The sequence below is a fragment of the Cryptomeria japonica genome, chromosome 10 (genome assembly GCF_030272615.1).
Source record: "Cryptomeria japonica chromosome 10, Sugi_1.0, whole genome shotgun sequence".
In the NCBI taxonomy this organism is placed as follows: domain Eukaryota; kingdom Viridiplantae; phylum Streptophyta; class Pinopsida; order Cupressales; family Cupressaceae; genus Cryptomeria; species Cryptomeria japonica.
This window is the reverse complement of record NC_081414.1, coordinates 295,651,599-295,673,632: the sequence shown is the minus strand read 5'-3', so window position 1 is coordinate 295,673,632 and position 22,034 is coordinate 295,651,599. Positions and strand designations below refer to the sequence as shown.

General features: G+C 37.9%; 1 protein-coding gene across 1 annotated transcript in view; it reads left to right on the top strand.

The window, feature by feature from the left end:
* Positions 1 to 21,355, top strand: part of LOC131029356 (uncharacterized) — a 57,919-nt gene extending 36,564 nt beyond the window's left edge. The window contains exons 3-4 of the mRNA XM_057959820.2: positions 20,346 to 20,450; positions 20,540 to 21,355. Coding sequence (XP_057815803.2) covers positions 20,346 to 20,450; positions 20,540 to 20,832 — 398 coding nt within the window. The 3' untranslated portion in view covers positions 20,833 to 21,355. The remainder of the gene's footprint in view (positions 1 to 20,345; positions 20,451 to 20,539) is intronic.
* Positions 21,356 to 22,034: the final 679 nt, after the last annotated feature.

Below are 22,034 nucleotides of genomic sequence, written 5' to 3'. Positions count from 1 at the left end.
GCAAGAAGACATTAATGTGAAGTGATGTAGCAGATTTATTTTCTTGAAATGAATGGATTCATTTGGTTTCTGGAGAGCATTATTTCTAATCGTGACATGAGGTTTTTGATCAAGTTTTGTTTCACATTGTGTGATAAAATATTAAAATGGATACAAAGCTCAAGTGGTCTGTGGCATTCCATCCTCAAATGCATGGGTAAACAGAAGTCATCAATTGGATATTGGTGCAGCTTCTTAGAAGTTATAATCAGAGATTCAGAAGCATTCTAGAGGTTGGGATGAGGATTTAGCGTATATGTAGCACTCTTATAATAGAGCAATCCGTTCATCCACTATTTTATACCTTTTTGAAGCTTGTTTACCAAGCTCATTTATGTTTTCCTTGGATAGTCAAATGATGGGTAAGAAAAGGGGGATGTAGTGATGGTTAAGGCAGCAAAGTTCATAGATAAAGTGAGACAAATAGATCTCCAAGTCCAGGAGAGAGTCAAAATCTCAAGCAAGATACACGAGTCACCATAATCAACATAGATTTGGACATAATTGCAAGTGGGTGATAAGGTATGGGTGTATCTTGGCAAGGAGAGACTCCAAGACACATCACAAAAACTCAACCCACTATGGGATGATTCATTGCAGATCATGGAACTATTAGGAAGCAATGCATGTATATTGTGTTGGAATTTTTGTCATTGATGCGAAGGTTAATCTTTGAAGTCATTTTGAGCTGTCTGCCTTCATGTGTGGTTGAGCTGGTTGGTTACTTGTCTTCTTACCTGTTTGTTTGGTTGAGCAGCTTGAGCTGCTTGTATGTTTGCTTCAGCTAGTTGTGTGCCTGTTTGGTTTATGTCAGCTGCTTACTTGTCCTTGAGGTGTGACAAATCAGACTTCTCTGCCATGTCATAACTTGAATCTTCCACTTGCCTTGTCAGCTTTTAGTTGAATAATATCAACGTAAATGGAAGAATTTTTTTTAATGCTGCCGTTACCTTTCAAGGTGTGCAAAGATCACGATTTAATAGTTTATGTTTTTGGCGACAATTTTATTCAACGAGACCGTTTTTGATATGCCGTTGCTTTTGAAGTAGTGGGGACTTGAGATTAATTTGGGTGGATTTCTGAATCATATTAATAAGCTCTGGCTAAATTCGTGTTCTGGAAATTCGATTTAAGAACTGCCGTTTTTTTAAATAAGATTTCATGGATTCTTTTTTTGGTCTATTGCCCATCTCCAGCTAGTCGTGTTATATGGAAAATTTATTCCGGTCAGACTTGTGTATTTTAAAAAAAAAAACGGATTCCATGTTTGGGCATCACAGGCGTTATAAGCTGGATATTGTGAAGCCTTCATATTTTTTTGTTGTGCCGAAAAATGAACACATGATGGTTGTCGTGAAAATTGGAGCTGCTACGGAGATGTATACTGGAGATATCCTTAATGCGATTCCTTTTTGGAATTGATTTTTTCGAAAAAAAAATTCCGCTGTGTTCATGGTGTGCGTTTCTGGCGTTTATGGAAGACATGTGTGCCCAGGCGTTAATGGTATCATTTCTGAATGGTCGATATATATATTCCTTTTAGCTGCTAAGGTTATAGTGATGTGAAATAGATCAAAGCCGATGTCTGGAATTTTTTATAATTCATTTTATCTGCAATAGAGGTTGTTGGCTGAGTGTGTATACATTCAGCATCATGGCGTGAAAATACGAAGTGTGCCTGGATGGGAGTGTGTGGTTGGACCTGAGTCGTGCTATTTTCTTTAAAAGGGAGGTGTGGATGGAAAACGTAGTTTGAGTAGATTCTGTGCGTATAGAGCTGTGTATTTTGATCTGTGAGAAAGGTGATTTAAGGTGAGAGTGCTGTGCGTTGATACACTGGCTGGGAAGAAACAGTTGCGTAATATCTGTCTGTGGTGTTTTGCTCATTCTCAGAAAAGAGCACAGTACTGAATGGAGATAAATGATATTCAATAGATTAAGTTGTGTGTGTATTAAGCTGGGAGATATTGCTTTTACCTGTGTGGGTGATTGCAGAAACTGTGTTTGTTTGAAGTCTTTTTTAGTCAAGCAGATAAGTAGATTTGAAATTGAAGTTTCTGCAATTAATTGAGTAGGTGCTCAATCAGAGTTTTGTGCTTTTGTCAACTGAAGTTGGTGCTTCAGTCTCTCTGGGTTCGTGCTGAGTTGTATGCAGAGTTGTAGCTCTTTGGGTTGGTGCCCATTTATTTAATAGAAGAATCCTTTTTGCCGTGGTTTTTCATCCAAAAGGGTTTTCCACAAGAAATATTGTGTTCCTGTTTTGTGTCTTGATTGCATGTCTACATCTAAGAGTTAATAAATTTTCTTTGAGCTTTCATTAGTATTGAAGAGTTTTTTTTAAAACACTGATTCACCTCCCCCTCTTAGTGTTTCCTGAGTGTTGTTTATATTGGATTTGCCTGAGTACATGAAGATCTTTTAAATAATAAATGTTGACTAGTTGAGGTGTCTTTATAGCCTTTGATGCTTAATTATAACATTTTTGATGTTTTTTTCTCTAGCCAAGGTTATATTATTTTTGACATTTTCTTTTCAAGCCTTTGAGGTGTCTTTAGTCTCTGATGCTTAATTATAATCATCATGCTATTCTAGCCTTAGTTTTTTGAACCTTGGTAGCATTTACTCCATTGAGCATCATTTTAGGTATCAGTACCTCGTGTTCCAAAATGTCATGTGTAAGCAACATTGTGCATTTAAAGAAGTAGCTAAAGTTACCATCGCTAATGAAACGTTGTAGGATGAGGCATACTAACAAATGATTAGGTTTCAAGAACAATTGGTCTAGTACACTCAGCATACCTAGGTTCATAGTTGGCAGATTTGGCAAGTACTTGCCATTTTTTTGCCTTACCAAGTAACTCACAAGATAACTTTTTTAACTTTAGTCTTTTAGATTAATTCAATACTCAGGAAATAGAAATTTAACTAAATTTCCAGATTAATATTAATTGCTGTTAGTACTTAGGAATTTCCAGAATTAAGTAAAAGTAAAGAAATGAACAAAAATGAACACACAACACACAAGTACCCTGGGAAAATCTCCTAGGAGGAAAAACCCAGCAAGAAAGATCCTCAGATCTGATTATGCTTTAAACACAAGATTCTGATTACAACACTTCTGATTGCTGGCCAAACAGCAAGTTGCCAAGGTGATGTAGAGTGATGCCCTAGTTGTAGATGATCAAGACATCCACCAGCAGAAGATCACTTTGATAGGCTGAAGCAGCATGTAGCTAAATGTTCTTGCAGTTCACCAAGGAGCAGATTTGCCAAGTGTAGGAGGGCAGATTGCATTTAGGAGCAAAGCAGATCGCATTTAGGAGCAGAGCAGATCGCATTGTGTATGTGATATGAATGTCTTTACTTCATTTGATGAACTCATATATATATCTTCCTCTAGATAAACCTCTAAAGTCGGCTTAGCATAAACTTTATTTATTATTTATTCCTTAGCATGTTTTATAAAGCCACATCAAGTGGCGTGAGGATAGGGTCTGCCCTATTTTAGGTTGGCGTGAGAGAGAGGGCCTAGCCCTAAGAGTGGTGTGTGGGAGGAGAAAGGCCCAACCCTAAGAGTGGCGTGTGAAAGAAAAGAGGGTCTAGCCCTAAAGGGCGGATTCCAATGTTGCCTTAGGCAATTGGAATCCGCTCTTCACCCTAATTACAACTAACACTCCCTCTTAATTAGGGAGAAGAGAATATAATCAGAATATTGCTATCTTCCATCTTGCACACAAGCAAAGAATGGATTACATAATCGGAACATAGTAGACTTCCATCTTGCACACAAGCATAGAATGGAATTACATAATCAGAGGTCTTCCATCTTGCACACAAGCAAAGATTGGAATTACATAACAAAAGATCTTTTCATCTTGCACACAAGCAAAGACTGAAGCCACCTTACATTGCCCGCAGAGGGTGGTGAGGATCTTTTCTACCATCTTACATTGCCCGCAGAGGATGGTAACAATTATTCTTCTCCCTGAGAAGACTACCACCTCACATTGCCCGTAAAGGGTGGTTGATGCAACACAATGCATCACTGGGGAAGAGACTCCCTCTCAATCAAGGTCTCATTTTCTGAAATCCCGAGCCTGTCTCTGAAGTACACAAACTTCACCTTGGATAGAGGCTTGGTGAGGATATCTGCAACCTGATCATCAGTGCTGACATACTTCAACTGAATAGCACCTCTTTGCACCATATCTCGAATGAAGTGGTAATGAGTTTCCACATGTTTTGACCTGTCATGAAACACTGGATTGACAGACATCTTGATACAACTTTGATTATCACAGTGTATAATTGTAGGTACCCAAGGTTGTCCAAACAACCCAGCAAGAAGCTTACGAAGCCACACAGCTTCTCTAGAAGCAACACTTGCTGCAATATACTCGGCTTCAGCAGTACTTAGTGCAACAAAGGATTGTTTTCTGCAAGCCCAAGAGATCACTGCGGATCCTAAGCTGAAACAAATGCCAAAAGTGTTTTTCTTGTCTTTGACACTTCCAACCCAATCTGCATCTGAATAACCTTCCAAGGTTATTGAAGTGTTAAGTGGATACTTCAGCCCATAACCAACTGTGCCTCGTAAGTATCTTAGGATGTGCTTGGCTGCAACGAGATGAACATGTTTGGGCATGCTCATGAACTAGCTGAGAGCATTCACTGCATAACATATGTTTGGTCTAGTGTTAACTAGATACATCAATGATCCAATCAATTGCCTGTACTCCGATGGATCTGCAAAATCAGAGTTAGCTGCAGAAACACTTTAGCTTCTTTAAGTTAGATTCCATAGGAGTAGACATAGGTTTACAATCCATCATTCTAAATCTTTTCAAAATATCAATAGTATATTTTCCTTGACTTAGAAAAATTTCGTTAGATCTTTGCCATACTTCTAGACCTAGAAAATAATGCATTAGACCTAAGTCTTTCATTTCAAATTCTGAAGCTAATTCTTTTTTACATCTAATGATAAGTTCATCTTTACTAGTAAGAAATAAATCATCCACATATAGAACTAGAATTAGCATTTCATCATTAGATATCTTAAAGTAGATGTTAGCGTCAGCATCATTTTTACAAAATCTTAAACTTAACAAGTACTTATCAATTCTTTCATACCAAGCACGAGGGGCCTATTTGAGGCCATATAGAGCTTTCTTCAATTTGCACACATGAGTTACTCTATCCTGAATCTCATAACCCTCAGGTTGTTCAATATAGACTTCTTCCCCAATGACACCATTAAGGAAGGCAGTCTTAACATCCATTTGATGTAGCTTCCATCCTCTAGCTGCAGCAATAGCTATTATAGTTCTAATCTAAGTCACCAGGTTCGACCGAATTTGAACCTTGAAGTTCGAAATTCGGCGAACTTGAAAAACCATTAAAAAAATCGATTAAATTCGATTAAATTCGATTTTAGGGTTTGTTAAAGTGTTTTTTTAACTTTTCGGGTTTGCGTTTTAGGGTTTGTTTTGGCGGATTTTATAAGTAGGCGGCCGCAGACGTTGCAACCACACCCACGCGAGCTGCTAACGCCGCCCGCTCTGCCCAACCGCCCGCTCTGCAACGCCACCACTAGTGCTCGGCCGCCACCAGTCGGCCGCCACCCGTCTGCGACGCCACCACCAGTGCCGACGCCGCCTGCACTCCGCGACGCCGCCACCAATGCCGACGCCGCCTGCACTCCGCGACCTGCACAGCCGCACAGTTATTTTTTTTAATTTTATTATTTATTTTTTTTGTTTATAATGTTAAATAGTTAATGTTTAAAAATGTAATATTATATAATAATAATATTATATATTTTATGATTTATATTTATATTTTATAATATAATATTATATATTTTTATATTTTATTAATTTTTTTTAGGTTTAATATTTTTTATGTTTAATAATTAATAATTTAATATTAATATGGTGTCAATTTTTTTTATGTTTATAATATTGTTTAATATGGTGTCAATATGATATTAATATGATATTATTAATTTATTATTATATATCTCTGCTTCATTTTTTTATATGATATTAATATGGTGTCAATTTTTTTTATGTTTATAAATTTATAATATTGTTTAATATTATTATTATATAATTTATAATTTTATATTAATGGTTTTTTATTATATTGTTTAATATTATATATTTTTAAAAGGTTGAAATAAAAATAGTGTGTTTTTTAATTTTTCTTTCCAAACATGCAGATTTTCATTTAATGGCTCCTCCCAAATCAACTTCTGAGGCATGGAAGCATGTGACCCGAAATGGAACTCACATCAAATGTAACATATGTCAGGCAAATATCATTGGAACTTTAACAAGGCTTAGGGACCACTTCCTTGCTAATAAAGGGGGTCCAGGTGGAGGTGTTCAAGCATGCACAGGTGCGACTCCAGAACTTAAAGCTATTCTAGAGAAAGAGTTGGCTGCTTCAACGGTAGGCAAAATGAAGAAGGCACAAAAGAAACAGAGAATTGAAGGAGATATATCTAGATTCACATCTGCCATGTCTTCCTCTTCTGTGCAATCCGAAGCGGCGAGTGTACCAAAACAGAGTGGAACACTGAACAACTTTTGGAAACCAGTAGAGAAACAACAGGTGGATGATGCAGTTGCTGATTTGTTTTACACAAGTGCTATTCCATTCAATGTTGCGAGAAATCCTCATTTCCACAATGCAGTTCAGAAAATTGCAGAGTTTGGCAAAGGGTACACACCCCCAGGTTCAGAGGCTATCAGGACAACTCTTTTGCAAAGGTCAAAAGATAGAGTGACTGAAAAATTAGCTGATGTCAAAGCCACTTGGAAGGAAACAGGTTGCACTATATTGAGTGATGGATGGTCAGATATGTGTCAAAGGCCATTGATTAATGTTTTGGTGTCTTGTCCTGAAGGTGTTGTGTTTTTGAAAGTCATTGACACCATGAACCACAAAAAAACTTCAGAGTATATTTTTCAAATATTAGAGGAAGCCATTCTTGAAGTAGGGATGGAAAATGTGGTTCAAGTGGTAACTGATAGTGCAGCAAATTGTGTGGGAGCTGGGAGGCTGATTGTAGAGAAGTACCCACAGATATATTGGAGCCCATGTGCAGCGCATTGTCTCGATTTGTTGCTTCATGACTTGGCTAAATTCCCATGGATAAATGAAGCTATTCATAGAGGGAGAGCAATTGCAAATTTCATACGGAATCATTGTCTCACATTGAGTATTTATAGGCAGCATGCATCAAAGGAATTGTTGAGGCCTTGTGAAACAAGATTTGCTTCATATTATATCACTTTGAAAAGAGTGGTTGAAGAAAAAGCAGCTTTGAGGTCTATTATATGTTCCAATCAGTGGGAAAGTTCAGTGCTTTCTAAAGGCCCCAAGGGGAAGAACATAGAGCAAATCATCCTAAACAGCAATTTCTGGGAAAGTGCAGCAAAAGTCTTGCTTGTATGTGAACCAATTGTTGACGTGCTTCGTATGGTTGATGGTGACACTCCTTGCCTTGGCATGCTTTATGAAAGCATGGACCGGTGTAAGGAATCTATTCAAAAAGCACTAAACAATGAAGAAGCAAAATATATGCAGATATGGGAGGCAGTTGATTGCAGATGGAAAATGATGCACACACCTTTACATGCAGCAGCTTGCTTTTTGGAGCCTAAGTTGTTTTCTATTGATAGAAGGGGTGATAATGAAATCATGGCAGGGCTTTACCAAGCCATTAGCAGGTATGTACCAAATCCAGAAATTGCAGCACTAATCAGAGATCAAAGTTGGCAATACAAGAGAGGAGAAGGGATGTTTGGAGGGGCAGAAGCCAAATATGACTCGCCACGTATGTCTGGATATAGATGGTGGATCTCTTATGGATCATCAACTCCTGAACTGCAAGAGTTTGCTATTCGAATTTTGAGTCAGGGAGCAAGTTCATCAGCTTGTGAGAGGAACTGGAGTTGCTTTGACCACATCCATTCCAAAAAGAGGAACAAATTGCTGACTGGAAAGTTGGGAGATCTTGTCTATGTTCGCAGCAATTTGAAATTGCTGATGAACAAATCAGCAAAGAACACTTCTTTACAACAAACTCTTGAAGGCATGGCAATGCCAGATGTAGATGAGCCTGACTTTGCAGATGATGAACTGAGTAGTGATACAGATGATGATGATTTGGCATCCCAGCCAAGTGCTCTTGATGACTTAGAGTTATTTTAAAGTTCTAAAGTTTTTGACTGTTATTGTACCTTTTTGACAAAAGAACATCTTTGCGATAGTGAAAGCATATGTTTCCTACGGTTTATATTTTATAAATGTGTCATCTTTTTGTAATGATTTCAAATCTATTTATCAATGTTAAACTATTTACGCAAATTTATAGATATATTACATATATTTATTAAAAAAAAATTTAAAAATTACATATGGCGAATTTAATTCGAATTTTATACATTTCGAATTTTTTCCGCATCGAACTTCATCGAATTTCAAAGCTGTCGAACTTCGAATTCGAATTCGAACCTGGTGACTTAGGTTCTAATAGAGGTATATCTAGCAACAGGAGCAAATGTTTCTTCATAGTCTATGCCTTCCTTTTGAGAAAAACCACAAGCTACAAATCTAGCCTTATATTTTTCAATACTACCATCAGCATTATGTTTAATTTTGAATAACCATTTAGAGGAAACAACAGATTTACCTATGGGTCTAGGCATAATGTCCCAAACATCATTCTTGATGATTGACTGATACTCTTCATTCATAGCAAGCTTCCAGGCATGATGGTTCAAGTCTTCTTCAACATTGCATGGCTTAGACTCAATGAGATTGCTCATCAATGCAACGTAGTTGGATAATACTTGAGGTCTCTTGGTTTCTCGAAAAGTCCCACTAGGATTAGCAAATCTTTCAACTTCTTGAATGGTGTTCCTTACCCAAAGTGGTCTTTTTGCTAACAACAATGTCACTAGGTATATCAGTGGGATTCATTGGCTCTGGTGGATCGTTATGCTCTTCTTGAGGTGGAGGTTCAACAGGCTTCCTCTGAATCTCAGGGTCAGTATCAACATTCATATCTTGATTGTCATTAACTTCATCACTAACAAGAGACCCTTTTGATTTCTTAAAGGCAGTATCTTCTTCAAAATTAACATCCCTACTTACCTCAACATACCTTTGACCTAGAATATAGATTTTGAAGGCCTTGGATGATTCACTATATCCAACTAGCATGCCTTTCTTTCCAGAGGACTCCAACTTGGTTCGCTTTTCCTTGGGCACATGAACATAAACAGGACTTCCAAAAATTCTTAAGTGACTGATGTCAGGTTTGGATCCTGTGAAGGCTTCTTCAGGAGTCATATTCTTTAGGACACGGTGAGGACATCTATTCTGAATATATACCGCTGTTTTAGAAGCCTCAGCCCATAGAAAGGTCTGCAAATCTTGATCATGAATCATAGCCTTTGCAGCCTCAACAATTGTTCTATTCTTCCTTTCAGCAACTCCATTTTGCTGAGGGTTGTATGGAACACAGAACTCCCTCTTAATTCCTGACTCAACACAAAAATCATGAAAGCTACCAGAGGTATACTCACCTCCATTGTCAGATCTTAAACATTTAATTCTTTTACCAGAGGTGTTTTCAGCCAATACCTTAAACTCTTTAAATCTACTTAAGACTTCATCAGATTCTTTAGATTTCAAGAAGTAGATCCAAGTTTTCCTAGAGAAATCATCTATGAAGATTACATAATAAAGAAATCCACTAGGAGATGCTATAGACATAGGACCACATAAATCAGATTGAACAAGTTCTAGTTTATTTTTAGCTCTACTTTCACTTTTATGAAAAGGGTTTTTAACATTTTTACCTAAAGCACAACCTTTGCATGTATCATCATGAATTTGACTGAGTTTAGGCATACCTTTGACTAACTTTCCAAGAGAGGGAAGTGCTTGATAGTGTAAGTGTCCAAGTCTTCTATGCCATAGCTCGCAAGATTCGGGAGCCTCATTAATGAGGGCTTGAACAGGGTTAGTAGAGAGCTTATATAAACTATCATATCTATTACCTATTACATGAGCAGATTTAAAACTAGATTTCTTAGGCCAAACAAGTACTTTTCCCTCAGAAAATGCAATTTGATAACCTTTATCTTCTAGAGCAGAAATGGAAATTAAGTTTCTTTTAATTCCAGGAACAAACAAGATATCACTAAGGTGAAGTGAAATACCAGTCTAAATTCAAAGAAGTAGTGCTAGAACCTCTTATCGAATATCGAGCATCGTCACCAATTACCACATGTAGATTGGTATCATTTTCTATTAAGTCTGAAAGGTGATCACGGTAGCCTGTGATGTGTCTAGAAGCACCATTGTCGATCAGCCATGTGTTACTGTCTGTGGGTATGCTGCTTGACAGGGCAGAGATGAATAAGAAGTCATCATTTTGTTCTGAGACTTTATTTAGGTTGGCTTCTCTTTGCGTAGGATCATTCTGACATTCTTTAGCATAGTGACCAAGTTTGTCACATCTGAAACATCGAACACGAGAGATCTCTTGGCTTCATCCAAGAATGCTGAGAACTAGGTGCTTTGAAATCTCTATTCCTCTTGAGATAATACTTCTTCCAATTTCCACCTTTCTTGCATTGGGTTGCAAGCATGTGTTGATCATCTACTTGAGGACTTTTGAGTTGCCCCCTTGTGATAAGACGCGACTCTTCTTGAATGCAATCATTCTTAAGGCGATCAGGGGTGGGTAACTCAGTTCTACCACTTATGGTTTGAATAAAAGACTCCCATGAGTGTGGTAGACCATTTAGGGAAATCATAACAAGATCTTTGGCTTCCATGTTATGTCCAATTGTACCTAGCTGATTCTTTAGTTCTGAAATCCTCATAAAATAAGACATAGCAGAATCTTCTTTTGACATTTTGATATTAAGTAATTGCTGCTTTAAAGTAATTGCCCTACTGAGATTGTTAATTTCATAGGTACCTTGTAGATGACCGAATATTTCTCTTGCAGTAGTGAATGAGGCAATGGAGGTGACTAGGTGGTCTTTAACTGAATCAATAAGAAGCTTTCTGGCCTTGACAACATCCCTTTTGAATTGCTTTAGCTCAGTTGCATCCGTAGGTTCCGTTAGCTCTTTCGCTTCTATGAAGTGAAGAAGATCTTCCTCTAGAGCAACCATGATTTGAACCTTCCATGCAGCAAAGTTGAGATTTCCATCAAGCCTATCTTCAACTTTCAGCCCCATTGACTTGACCTATGAATGAGACAACAATCTGGAAATAAAAGAGTACTAAATTCTGAAAGTTGATTTGGCCCATAGCTCTGATACCATGTTAACTTTAGTCTTTTAGATTAATTCAATACTCAAGAAATAGAAATTTAACTGAATTTCTAGATTAATATTAATTGCTGTTAGTACTTAGGAATTTCCAGAATTAAGTAAAAGTAAAGAAATGAACAAAAATGAACACACAACACACAAGTACCCTGGGAAAACCTCCTAGGAGGAAAAACCCAGCAAGAAAGATCCTCATATTTGATTATGCTTTAAACACAAGATTCTGATTACAACACTTATCTCTGATTGCTGTCCAAACAACAAGGTGCCAAGGTGATGTAGAGTGATGCCCTAGTTGTAGATGATCAAGACATCCACCAGCAGAAGATAACTTTGACAGGCTGAAGCAGAATGTAGCTAAATGTTCTTGCAGTTCACCAAGGAGCAGATTTGCCAAGTGTAGGAGGGCAGATTGCATTTAGGAGCAGAGCGGGTCTCATTGTGTATGTGATATGAATGTCTTTACTTCATTTGATGAACTCATATATATATCTTCCTCTAGATAAACCTCTAAAGTCGGCTTAGCATAAACTTTATTTATTATATATTCCTTACCATGTTTTATAAAGCCACATCAAGTGGCGTGAGGATAGGGTCTGCCCTATTTGGGGTTGGCGTGAGAGAGAGGGCCCAGCCCTAAGAGTGGCGTGTGAAAGAAAAGAGGGTCCAGCCCTAAAGGGCGGATTCCAATGTTGCCTTAGGCAATTGGAATCCGCTCTTCACCCTAATTACAACTAACAAACTTGACAGTTTGAATCATTGAGTTTTTGGTAATTACTTGCCCTTTTTTTTGTGAGTACTCGCCAAAAACTTGGTTAGTTTGACAATAAAACTTGCCAGATGATTATAAATGCACGAATGCCCCTCATACTTCCTCACACAACACTTGGAGAGAAAATATTCTTCACAAAAATGTGTCAAATGCCTAATTCTTCCTTAAGTGATAAAATTGTGAAAATGGTGTGCAACATGAAGTTTTGTGTGGTTTCAAAGGAAGTTGCCCACATGGTTAAGAGGTTTCAAGAATGGAAAATCGTTAACAGACCACTTAAACCAACATATAGAAGAGATTTGTAATGTCCCCTTTTGATCTATAGCATTGAGTTTCTTGTCAACATAAGTAGAAGACTTAATAGTAGGAAGTGTCTCGTAATAGAATATAGCAGCTACAGTTCTTTGAGACTTTCAGTTAGGACTGGCCAAGTTTTCAGTTAGAGGAGGTTGCTTTAGTTCTAGCCAGTTAACCGCCATGATTGACATAGTTAGTTACCGACAAGTTGAGGGAGTTGTTGTTTAGTTAGTTGTCAGCAATTAGAGGGAGTTGTTTAGTTAGTTGCCAACAATTGAGGGATTTGTTGGTGAGTTAGCTGCCTATGATGGAGGGATTTAGTAATCAGTTAATTGCCACCATTTGTGGACTAATTTCCTATTAACAAGTATTGTTGCAACACATAAGGCAAAGAAGAAAAAACTTTTGAAATGGAAAGCCAACAATTTGAGGGAGTTGTTCAGTTAGTTGCCAACAATTTGAGGGATTTTTTGAAGTCTGTACTAGCATTTGCCTCTATTTCTGTATTAGGATTTGAATTTTTTGAATTCCGTGCCAGCGCCTCTTCTTAGTTTTTTCGTTTTCTGTGCATTGGGAAACGTGTAAGATGGCATCATTGACCAACTTGATGTTGGAAGGCAGTTAGCGATTTAATGGAAAAAATTATAACACCTGGAAGCAGCGCATGCTGACTATTTTTGAATATTGCCGCTTGGATAATCTTGTTTTGGGCACAGAGTCTCGTCCTCAAACACCTGGAGCTGACCAGGACAAGTTTGATGACCGTAATCGAGAAGCTGTTATGCTTCTCAAGCTCTCTGTTACTAATGACCAGCTACCTCAGATTCCTTCCGGCAAGTCAGCTGCAAATATCTGGAGGCATCTGAAGGAGTTGCATGAGACGTCCGACAAGAGTCGAGCCTTTTTTCTGAAGAATCAACTATTCTCCATTATGATGGATGAACGCATGTCCTTACAGGAGCATCTTACAAAGATTAAGGACATTCGAGATCAGCTCGAAGCTATTGGTCGACACATGGAGGAAGAGGATATGGTAGTCATTACTTTGAAAAGTCTACCAAAACCGAATGAGCACTTTATAGAGACTCTCAACATTACTTCTACTAATGTTGATCTGAAATATCCAGAGTTATGCACCAAACTTCTGCAGCAGGATCGTTGGAAACAACAGTTTGGTAGCGGTGCTACTTCAGCCTCCTCAGAACATGCCTTTGCTGCCAAATCCTTTCACAAGGATAAAGGCAAATCCCAGTCATCCCAGTCCTTTCAGCAGAAGGGCTCTTCTCAGTCTCAGGGTGGTTTCAAGAAAAAGAAGGTGCAATGCAATTACTGTCACAAATTTGGTCATATGATCAAAGATTGTCGTACCAGATTGGCTTCCGAGCAGCGGAAGCAGGGAGGGTCTCAGCCTAAAGCCAATGTTGCTGAGCACACAGAGCAGAAAGAGTTTGCCTTTTATGCCTTCATGGCTAAAAGACATGCAGATCATGTGAAGTCTTCTGCCTGGTACATTGATTCTGGTGCTTCTCGTCATTTCACTCGTAGGCGTGACCAATTTGTTGAGTTCTCTCCCTACACTGATTCAGTTATTTTTGGAGGTGGTGAAGAGTACACTGTTGTCGGCAAGGGCAACGTTTAGATACAATCTGGAGGGAGGAATCTCATATTCCTCAATGTGTACTATGTTCTTGGTATGGAACTTAACCTCCTTTCTGTCAGTCAGATTATGCGGCATTCTCCTCAGCTGGATGTCATTTTTAGTACACATAAGTGCTTGATTGTTGATCGTGCTTCTAGCACTACTGTAGCTGTGGGCATTGAGGATCATGGTCTATATAGACTTGTGGATATTGGCGATTCTCTTGAACATGCCTTTGCAGCTAAATCTTCATCTATCAACAGTCTCTGGCATCAGCAATATGGTCACCAGAACATTCATTATCTTGCACAGCTTGTTCGAGAAGCCTTAGTACATGGTCTACCTGATATTCAGACTCAGAATCATCGTGTTTGTGAAGCTTGCCAGGCTGGGAAGCAGCACCGGACACCGTTCAAGGATGGTGACTCATGGCGAGCCTCTAAGGTACTGCAGCTGGTCCACGCTGATGTATGTGGTCCTATGAATACTACTTTTGTTATTGGGTGCAGGTATATCTTGCTATTTGTTGATGATTTTAGTCGTAAAATGTGGGTGTATTTCCTTAAGCACAAATCAGATGTGTTTACTGTATTTCAGAAATTTAAGGCCTTTGTCGAAAAAGAGTCTAGTTCTTCTATTATTACTCTTAGGTCTGAAAATGGGGGGAAGTTTTGTTCTTCTGCTTTCTCTACTTTCTGTGATACACATGGCATAAAACGTCAGTTAACCACACCATACACCCCTCAACAAAACGGTGTTGTAGAACGTCGTAACCGCACCATTACAGAAATGGCTAGGTCTATGATGGAACATAGAAACGTTCCTAAGAAATATTGGGCAGAAGCAGTGTTCACAGTAGTCTATCTTCTGAATAGGTCACCCACTCATGCTGTTAAAAATAAGACTCTTGAGGAAGCATGGTCTGGTCGCAAACCTAGGATCAGCCATTTGAAAGTTTTTGGCTCTTTAGCTTATGTGTGGATTCCTGATGCCAAGCGCACTAAGTTGGGTTCCAAGAGTCAGAAGCTCATGTTTACAGGGTACAGTGACAATACTCTTGATCCTGATCCGCTTCCTCTTCCAGTTATTCCTCTTGCTCTTGATGTTGGCACATCTACTCTTCGGCCTAAATGGTGGGCTAAGACCATCAATGATCTTCGTCCTGATGAGCTCATTGAGGGTAGAGATTCTAGAAATAAGGGCAAACAGCAAAACACAATTAATTTTGCTCTTATGGCTAACATCCACAGTATCTATGAACCTCAAACATATGCAGAGGCCAAAGGGATTCCAGAGTGGGAACATGCAATGGATGTTGAGTTCCAAAGTCTTCAGAAGAATCACACCTAGGTTCTTTTAGATCTTCCTTCAGGGAAGAAACCCATTAGCTGTAAATGGGTATATAAGGTCAAGTATCATGCACATGGTACCTTAGATAAATATAAGGCCAGATTAGTTGCTCGAGGATTCACACAACGAGAAGGCATTGACTATGAGGAGACTTTTGCTCCTACTGCTAAGATGAGTACTATTCGTCTTCTTCTCGCCATTGCAGCTTAGTATGGTTGGAAAGTCCATCAGATGGACGTGAAGAGTGCCTTCCTCAATGGTGAATTGCAGGAAGAAGTCTACATGACGCAACCTCCTGGTTTCAAGGTTGCCAGTTCAGAACCACAAGTGTGTAGACTCCGGAAAGCACTCTATGGACTTAAACAGGCTGCTCGAGCATGGTACATAAAAATTGATCAGTACTTGGTTGCTCATGGCTTTCAGCGTAGTCCTTCAGACAGTAATCTGTATATCAAACACTCTGGTAATGATATTCTCTTTCTTGTTGTCTATGTGGATGACTTGATCATTATTGGGAATTCAGCACATTTGATTTCAGAAATCAAACAGGATTTGTGCAGCACTTTTGATATGACAAATTTAGGACTTCTTCATTATTGTTTGGGTGTTGAGGTTTGGCAGACTGATAGCAGCATCTTCCTTTCTCAGTCTAAGTATGCCAGAACTTGCTTGATAGGTTTCGAATGCAGGATTGCAAACCTGCTTCCACACCTATGGAGACTGGTCTGAAATTGTCAGCCAAGTTTGATTCACTCTTGTAGATGAAACACAATTCAGGCAACTAGTGGGCAGTCTCATCTATCTCACTGCCACTAGACTTGACCTCAGTTTTGCATTGAGCTACATCTCACGCTTCATGACAGCCCCCAGGGCTGATCATTGGGTAGCAGCAAAGCGTGTCCTGCGCTATGTGAAAGGCACCTTGGATTATGGACTTCTTTACACTAGGAGTGATCCTAGACTTAGTGGGTTCACAGATTCAGATTGGGCAGGTTCAGTTGATGACAAGAAATCAACCTTTAGATATGTGTTCAGTTTGGGATCTGGTGCAGTCACCTGGACTAGTAAGAAGCAGCAGGCAGTGGCTCTCTCTTCGATAGCAGTAGAGTATGAGGAGCTGTTAAGACAGCTTGTGAGGCAGTTTGGCTTCGCCGGATGCTTGGAGATATGCAACTATCTCAAGCAGGTCCGACTCCCTTGTTTTCGGATAATCAAGGAGTTCTCAAACTTGCCAAGAATCCAGTCTTCCATGAAAGAACCAAACATATAGAACTTCATTGTCACTACATTCGGTAGTTGGTTGAAGACGAATCCATTCAGTTGCTGTATGTTCCTACCTCAGAGCAGTCAACAGATATTTTCACCAAACCCCTCAGTCCAGATAGGTTTGTAAAATTCAGGGGGTCTATTGGTGTAGTTGATAGATTGAGCATTAAGGGAGGGTATTAGAATAATACTTTATTATTTTATTATTAATGCTCAATATTGTAAACTTAGTGTAAATATCTTAATAAGATCTTGCTCGATCTTATTGGCAGTTTCTTTTTAGAAACTTGCCCTCTTGTAATTCTTTGTAATCCTATTTATTGAGCGTTTGCTCATTGTTAATATATCCAATTTTTTACCAATTACTTGCGTAATAAAAGTAATGCTACTTTTAGTCGTTCTAAACGCTTGAAGGCATAAGTCTACAGGCAGATTGGTTAGTTCCTCTGGGACATAAACCCTCAAGGAACTAGTCAAGATTCGGGCATATATATCAAATTAGTATATTCAGATTTGTTACTTGTATCAGATAGGTAGATTTCAAGTTGTATGGTATGTGTCTGAAAATAATATTAAAGAAATATAAATGTATGCATTGTTGTAGTATTTCTCTTCCTATTCTCTCTCATCTTGATGATGGATCACAGATTGTGATCTGAAATGTTGATGCAAAAACTCTTACACAATCAAATCCAGAAATTGCAAATTATGAACATAATGGATTGTGGAAATCTGATGACAATAATTTCTGGATTTGTTTTATGCACATTCAATCTAGGTTATTACAATTTCTACAAACTCCAGGTAGTAGTCAAGTGGTTGCGCCCTATTGAGATAGCTTCTTCAAAATCAGTTGGAGCTGTTGAATCACCAAAGACATATTCACTTTCAGCTCTTGTGGGATACTATTTCTATTTTGTCCGAGTTAGAAGAGGCATGATATGGGTGGGGGGTGAGGGGGGAGGTGGGGTTTGGTGGTTAATGTAGACAGTGTTATGCTACCATGTTTTAGAATGCATTTTATGCCAACTTAGTTGTGGTAATTTAATTGTTGGATAAGGTAGTCTAAGTTATTGGATGGTTGTAAATAGTTAAACCCAATGGTTAGGCCTAACAGACAAGCTTTGATGCCTTGTCTAGGAATGCCACACAGCTTTCACCCAACTATATGAGCTTGAACACCTAACACAGAACACCACATCCATTGCAAATTCAAATAACACTCCAGCACCTAGAATCAGTTGTATCATGTCAACATACTTCCAAATAGGAGAATTCAGGTCAATTTTGAAGTGGGATTGACTCATGGAGATAGAACTAGCTGCCATTGTAATCCTTACGGAAATAAATTTGATAAACACAACATTAAAAACAATTGAAAATTGTATATATATAACCTGACTCGGTAATAGATTAATCATATTGATACATTCATAGAAGAATAAAAACAAAACAAAAGAGTTTATTTTTATAACAGTAGTGTAGGAAAAGAAAAACCAAAATTTTTTACCTCTTTTTGAAATGTCCTCCTCTATGATATCTTCGGTCATAAATGGGCTTTTCCACACATGTAGGAATATCAATTCAAACACTTTGGAGCCTTAATCAATCAATTTTCGATTCTATTTGTGTGATGGAAAGCAAGATCAAAAGTTCAATGAGTGAATGATTTTTGTGTTTTGCATTCACAATGAGATAAAACTAGTTTGTTTTAGACTTTCAAATGCTGTATAAGTCACTTTGTTCGGGATTTGTTTTGGCCCATATAGTCAAAGTCAAATGCCAAACATTATTTGAAAAAACAAAAAGAAATTAAAAAAAAAATCTAAAATGTGATGGGTTCACTCCAAGTTCATCATGGTTCTGCTAGGTTCGCTTGAGTTTGTTTAAGACAAATCCACAGTCTATCCCGCTTCATCTGAATCTGCAGATAGATCGACCTAGACCATGAACTGGGTTCAAACTGGACCAACCCAGATCCAAGGCTACTAACCAGCAAACTGGGAACATGCCTTTTTGGGTACTTAGGGGTTGGGACAAGGCATCCCTAGCCAGCAAGGAGGATGCTTTAATTTCTGTTTCAGAGAAAACCTCCTCTTGTTTTTTTAAGTCAAGGATGCCCAAGAACACTAATGATGGCTTGGGAACTTTTGGAAGTTTATGAGACTTTTTAGTGACTCATAGAAGTTTCAGAGCTGTCACTAGTACTCGTTGGAGTCTCCAAGTTATGGAACAATGGAGTAAAATAACAATATAATACAAACTTAAAAAGTCAAATGATGAATTTGTATTATGATTGAGCTTGCTGCTTCTTGCTTAACATTTTGTGATGGCTCAGATACAATTATCATATTTTGTCATTTTGAGAGTTAAGTTATTGCTACACTTAACAGTTGTCATTATAATTTATGATTTCAAATCTTTACATTGTGATGGATGAATGCTTATAAGTTATACGATATTTCAATTTAGTATTCTTAATTTTAGCATTGTTTATTTCATGGATATTTTTAGAATGTTTTATTATGGCTAAAAGTTAATTCTGAAAAAGAAAAGCTATTAACCTTCTATATTTTACTTCTATTATATTATAAATGTGGATAGGTATGTATATGTATTTTTCAACCCAAAAATCTGGACAATTTTTTTGCAATATTGGAAACTTTTCCTGTCAACCCCTCCTCTCCCAGAAAATTTGTGGAACATAGATAAGAATTGACAAGACACGGTGGAGATTTTTGAATATTTCAAGAGTACTCATACATATAGGAAGCATGATGGTTAGGTGCAATGGCTGGCTAAAATGTTCAAGGAGTTAGCTACCACCATAACTCAATATGGTGAATCACTAAGCTTTTTACTGATCCTTGGTTTTCTTAAGCCTTTTACTATTAAATGAGTGGATGTGGGAGAACATTAAAGTAGTTCAGTTGGGAGGAGGCTTGGTGTTTGTCATATGATATGCCAATCTTTATTGGTTTTCTTAAGCTTTTTACTAATGAGTATTTTTCATTGATTTATGTTTAGTATTGGTTATAGCTACTGGGGGGAATGGGTCTGTAACGATTCCCTTGTTCATTCCCTTTGATTAGATATCCCCATGACAGTAGCATGGCATTACCCCGGATTGATATTGGCTATTATGTATTGATATGTGGACCTTCCTTAGATGTCACTCTCAGTTGATTTCTAGTGTGATTTTTATTTCCCTTGGGTCATATTTGGGTTTGTTATCTTGCACGGTAGATGGTATTGGGACTTCAGGGATGTCACCCAGACCCCATTCCCGTGAGACACTTAATTTTCAACAATGCCAGGCAAAGGAAAATAAAACTAAAAGTATTAGGATGGACCATATGGCCTGTGAGGCATGCCTTTAATTGCTGGATACAGGCTTAGAGTCAGAATAATTGTGTTTGTAACTTTGTTGATGTTATGTGTGGTGGTGAGAAAGGTTGCTTGGTTGATGTACAGACATATTATCCTATAAATCCTTTTCATAAGTGTAAGCAATTTTAGGTCAATGCAAGCTAAGTATGAGAAATCCAACAAGGGTGGTAAAGAACATAATTTCTTTTCTTCCAATAAGTGTCTGAGATAATCTGAATCTGAGCAGGATCTCGAGAACTTGTAAGGGAATTACGTGCAGCAGAACCTGAAGATCCCATAAATTCTGTTCTTGGTGGAATTGCGAGTGGAGGTTTTCTTGGTCGTATTCAAGGTATGTTCATTTTTTTTGTCTTGATCTTTAACTTATATCCTTTCATGATGTCAATTGCAAATTAATTCATCATCTTGAAAACATTTCAGGTGGCCGTCCTAGAGCCTTTTATTATGCCTTCTTGTTTGCAACAGTGGGCACAGGGCTGCAATTAGGTACATTTAAACTACAAGAATATCTTGCACAGAAAAATCTAGAATCTTCTTCCCCACATACAGCAGGGGAGGTTGAATCCAGTCCAAGTGAAAAGAAATGGTGGGCTTGGCCAGAGTGGGCACCTATCCAAAAGCTAGATGAGGAAGCTGCAGCAAAACGAGCTCAGGAAAGAGATATTCAAATACAAAGAACTCTTGATAAACTAAAGAAAGGGGATTCCCTGTAGATTCATGTCTACTTACATCTAATTTCCCTTTATGCAGTTGCAGTGAGAAGCTCTATGAAATCTGTTATGCAAGTGATATGGAATTCAACAGTCCCAAGAACCAAGATTTTAAGAAATGATAGAGGTACATGGCAAATAGACTTTCAATGACTGGACATAATATTTATTAAAAGATCTGGTCTGCTATGAGGTTGCTGAAGACATTTTTTCCTTGGTATCAAGATTGGGAGTACTAGTAGGTGGCTGGGAATATTTGACACCAATATGCACTTGCAGCACCGTATATGTCAACTCTGACATTTGTGAGACTGGCATGGAATAGTCTAAATCTAAAGGGCAGTAGATCCTTCTTATTGGATCTCATACCCATTCTTCAACCTCTCAAGTTCGTTTTGCATGAGTGCTGAAGTATAACGATTTAGTTTCATGATAATATTACAGCAGGCTTGGATACATCCTTTGTCCTGAAACATTGGTTTCAAATGAATCAGATTTATTAGAAATGTAGTGCTTTAGTTGTATTAAGTAGTACAATCAATTGTCTTTGCTAACAGTGTTTAATCAGTAAAATATAATTACTCCATGTACCAGAGTACAATAAGTTGCCATTAGTGAGAAGGCTGCCAGAACTTAAACACTTGACAACAAACAAAGCCTGAACTATTTCCTGTACATGCTAATTTGGCAGCTCCAGTGTATAGCCTAACAGACAAATGACAGATAATATAGTAATGCCATGATATACAGTCAATATTTTTGAAACTCTAATTATAATTTACATTGGAAGCATAAACATTATGTAACTTGATACTAAAAAATATAGCCATTTTTATGAAAATTAAAAACACTGTATCAAGTAGATAAAAAAAAAATATTCCATTAGACCATGAGCAGATGCCAATAGGAGATGAGTATAATTGCCCAAAGCATGCACTTATCAGTTGTGACTATGTCAAGAGTGCCAAAAAACAAGTGACTTCACGAAAGAGTTCCATCCTACTTCATATCTATTTTATAAACCATTAGTACAGATATAAGGGTCATTTCAAAACTAAACAGGATGAGGAAATGCTCACTTGCCTCTAGTCACAGTAAAGTATGTTTATATTTGAGGTTTACTAATTGACATTTTACTTTATAAGAAATTTGCTACAAAAAACTTGCTTCTCAAATGAGATATCTACAGCGGGTATATTTGAGGT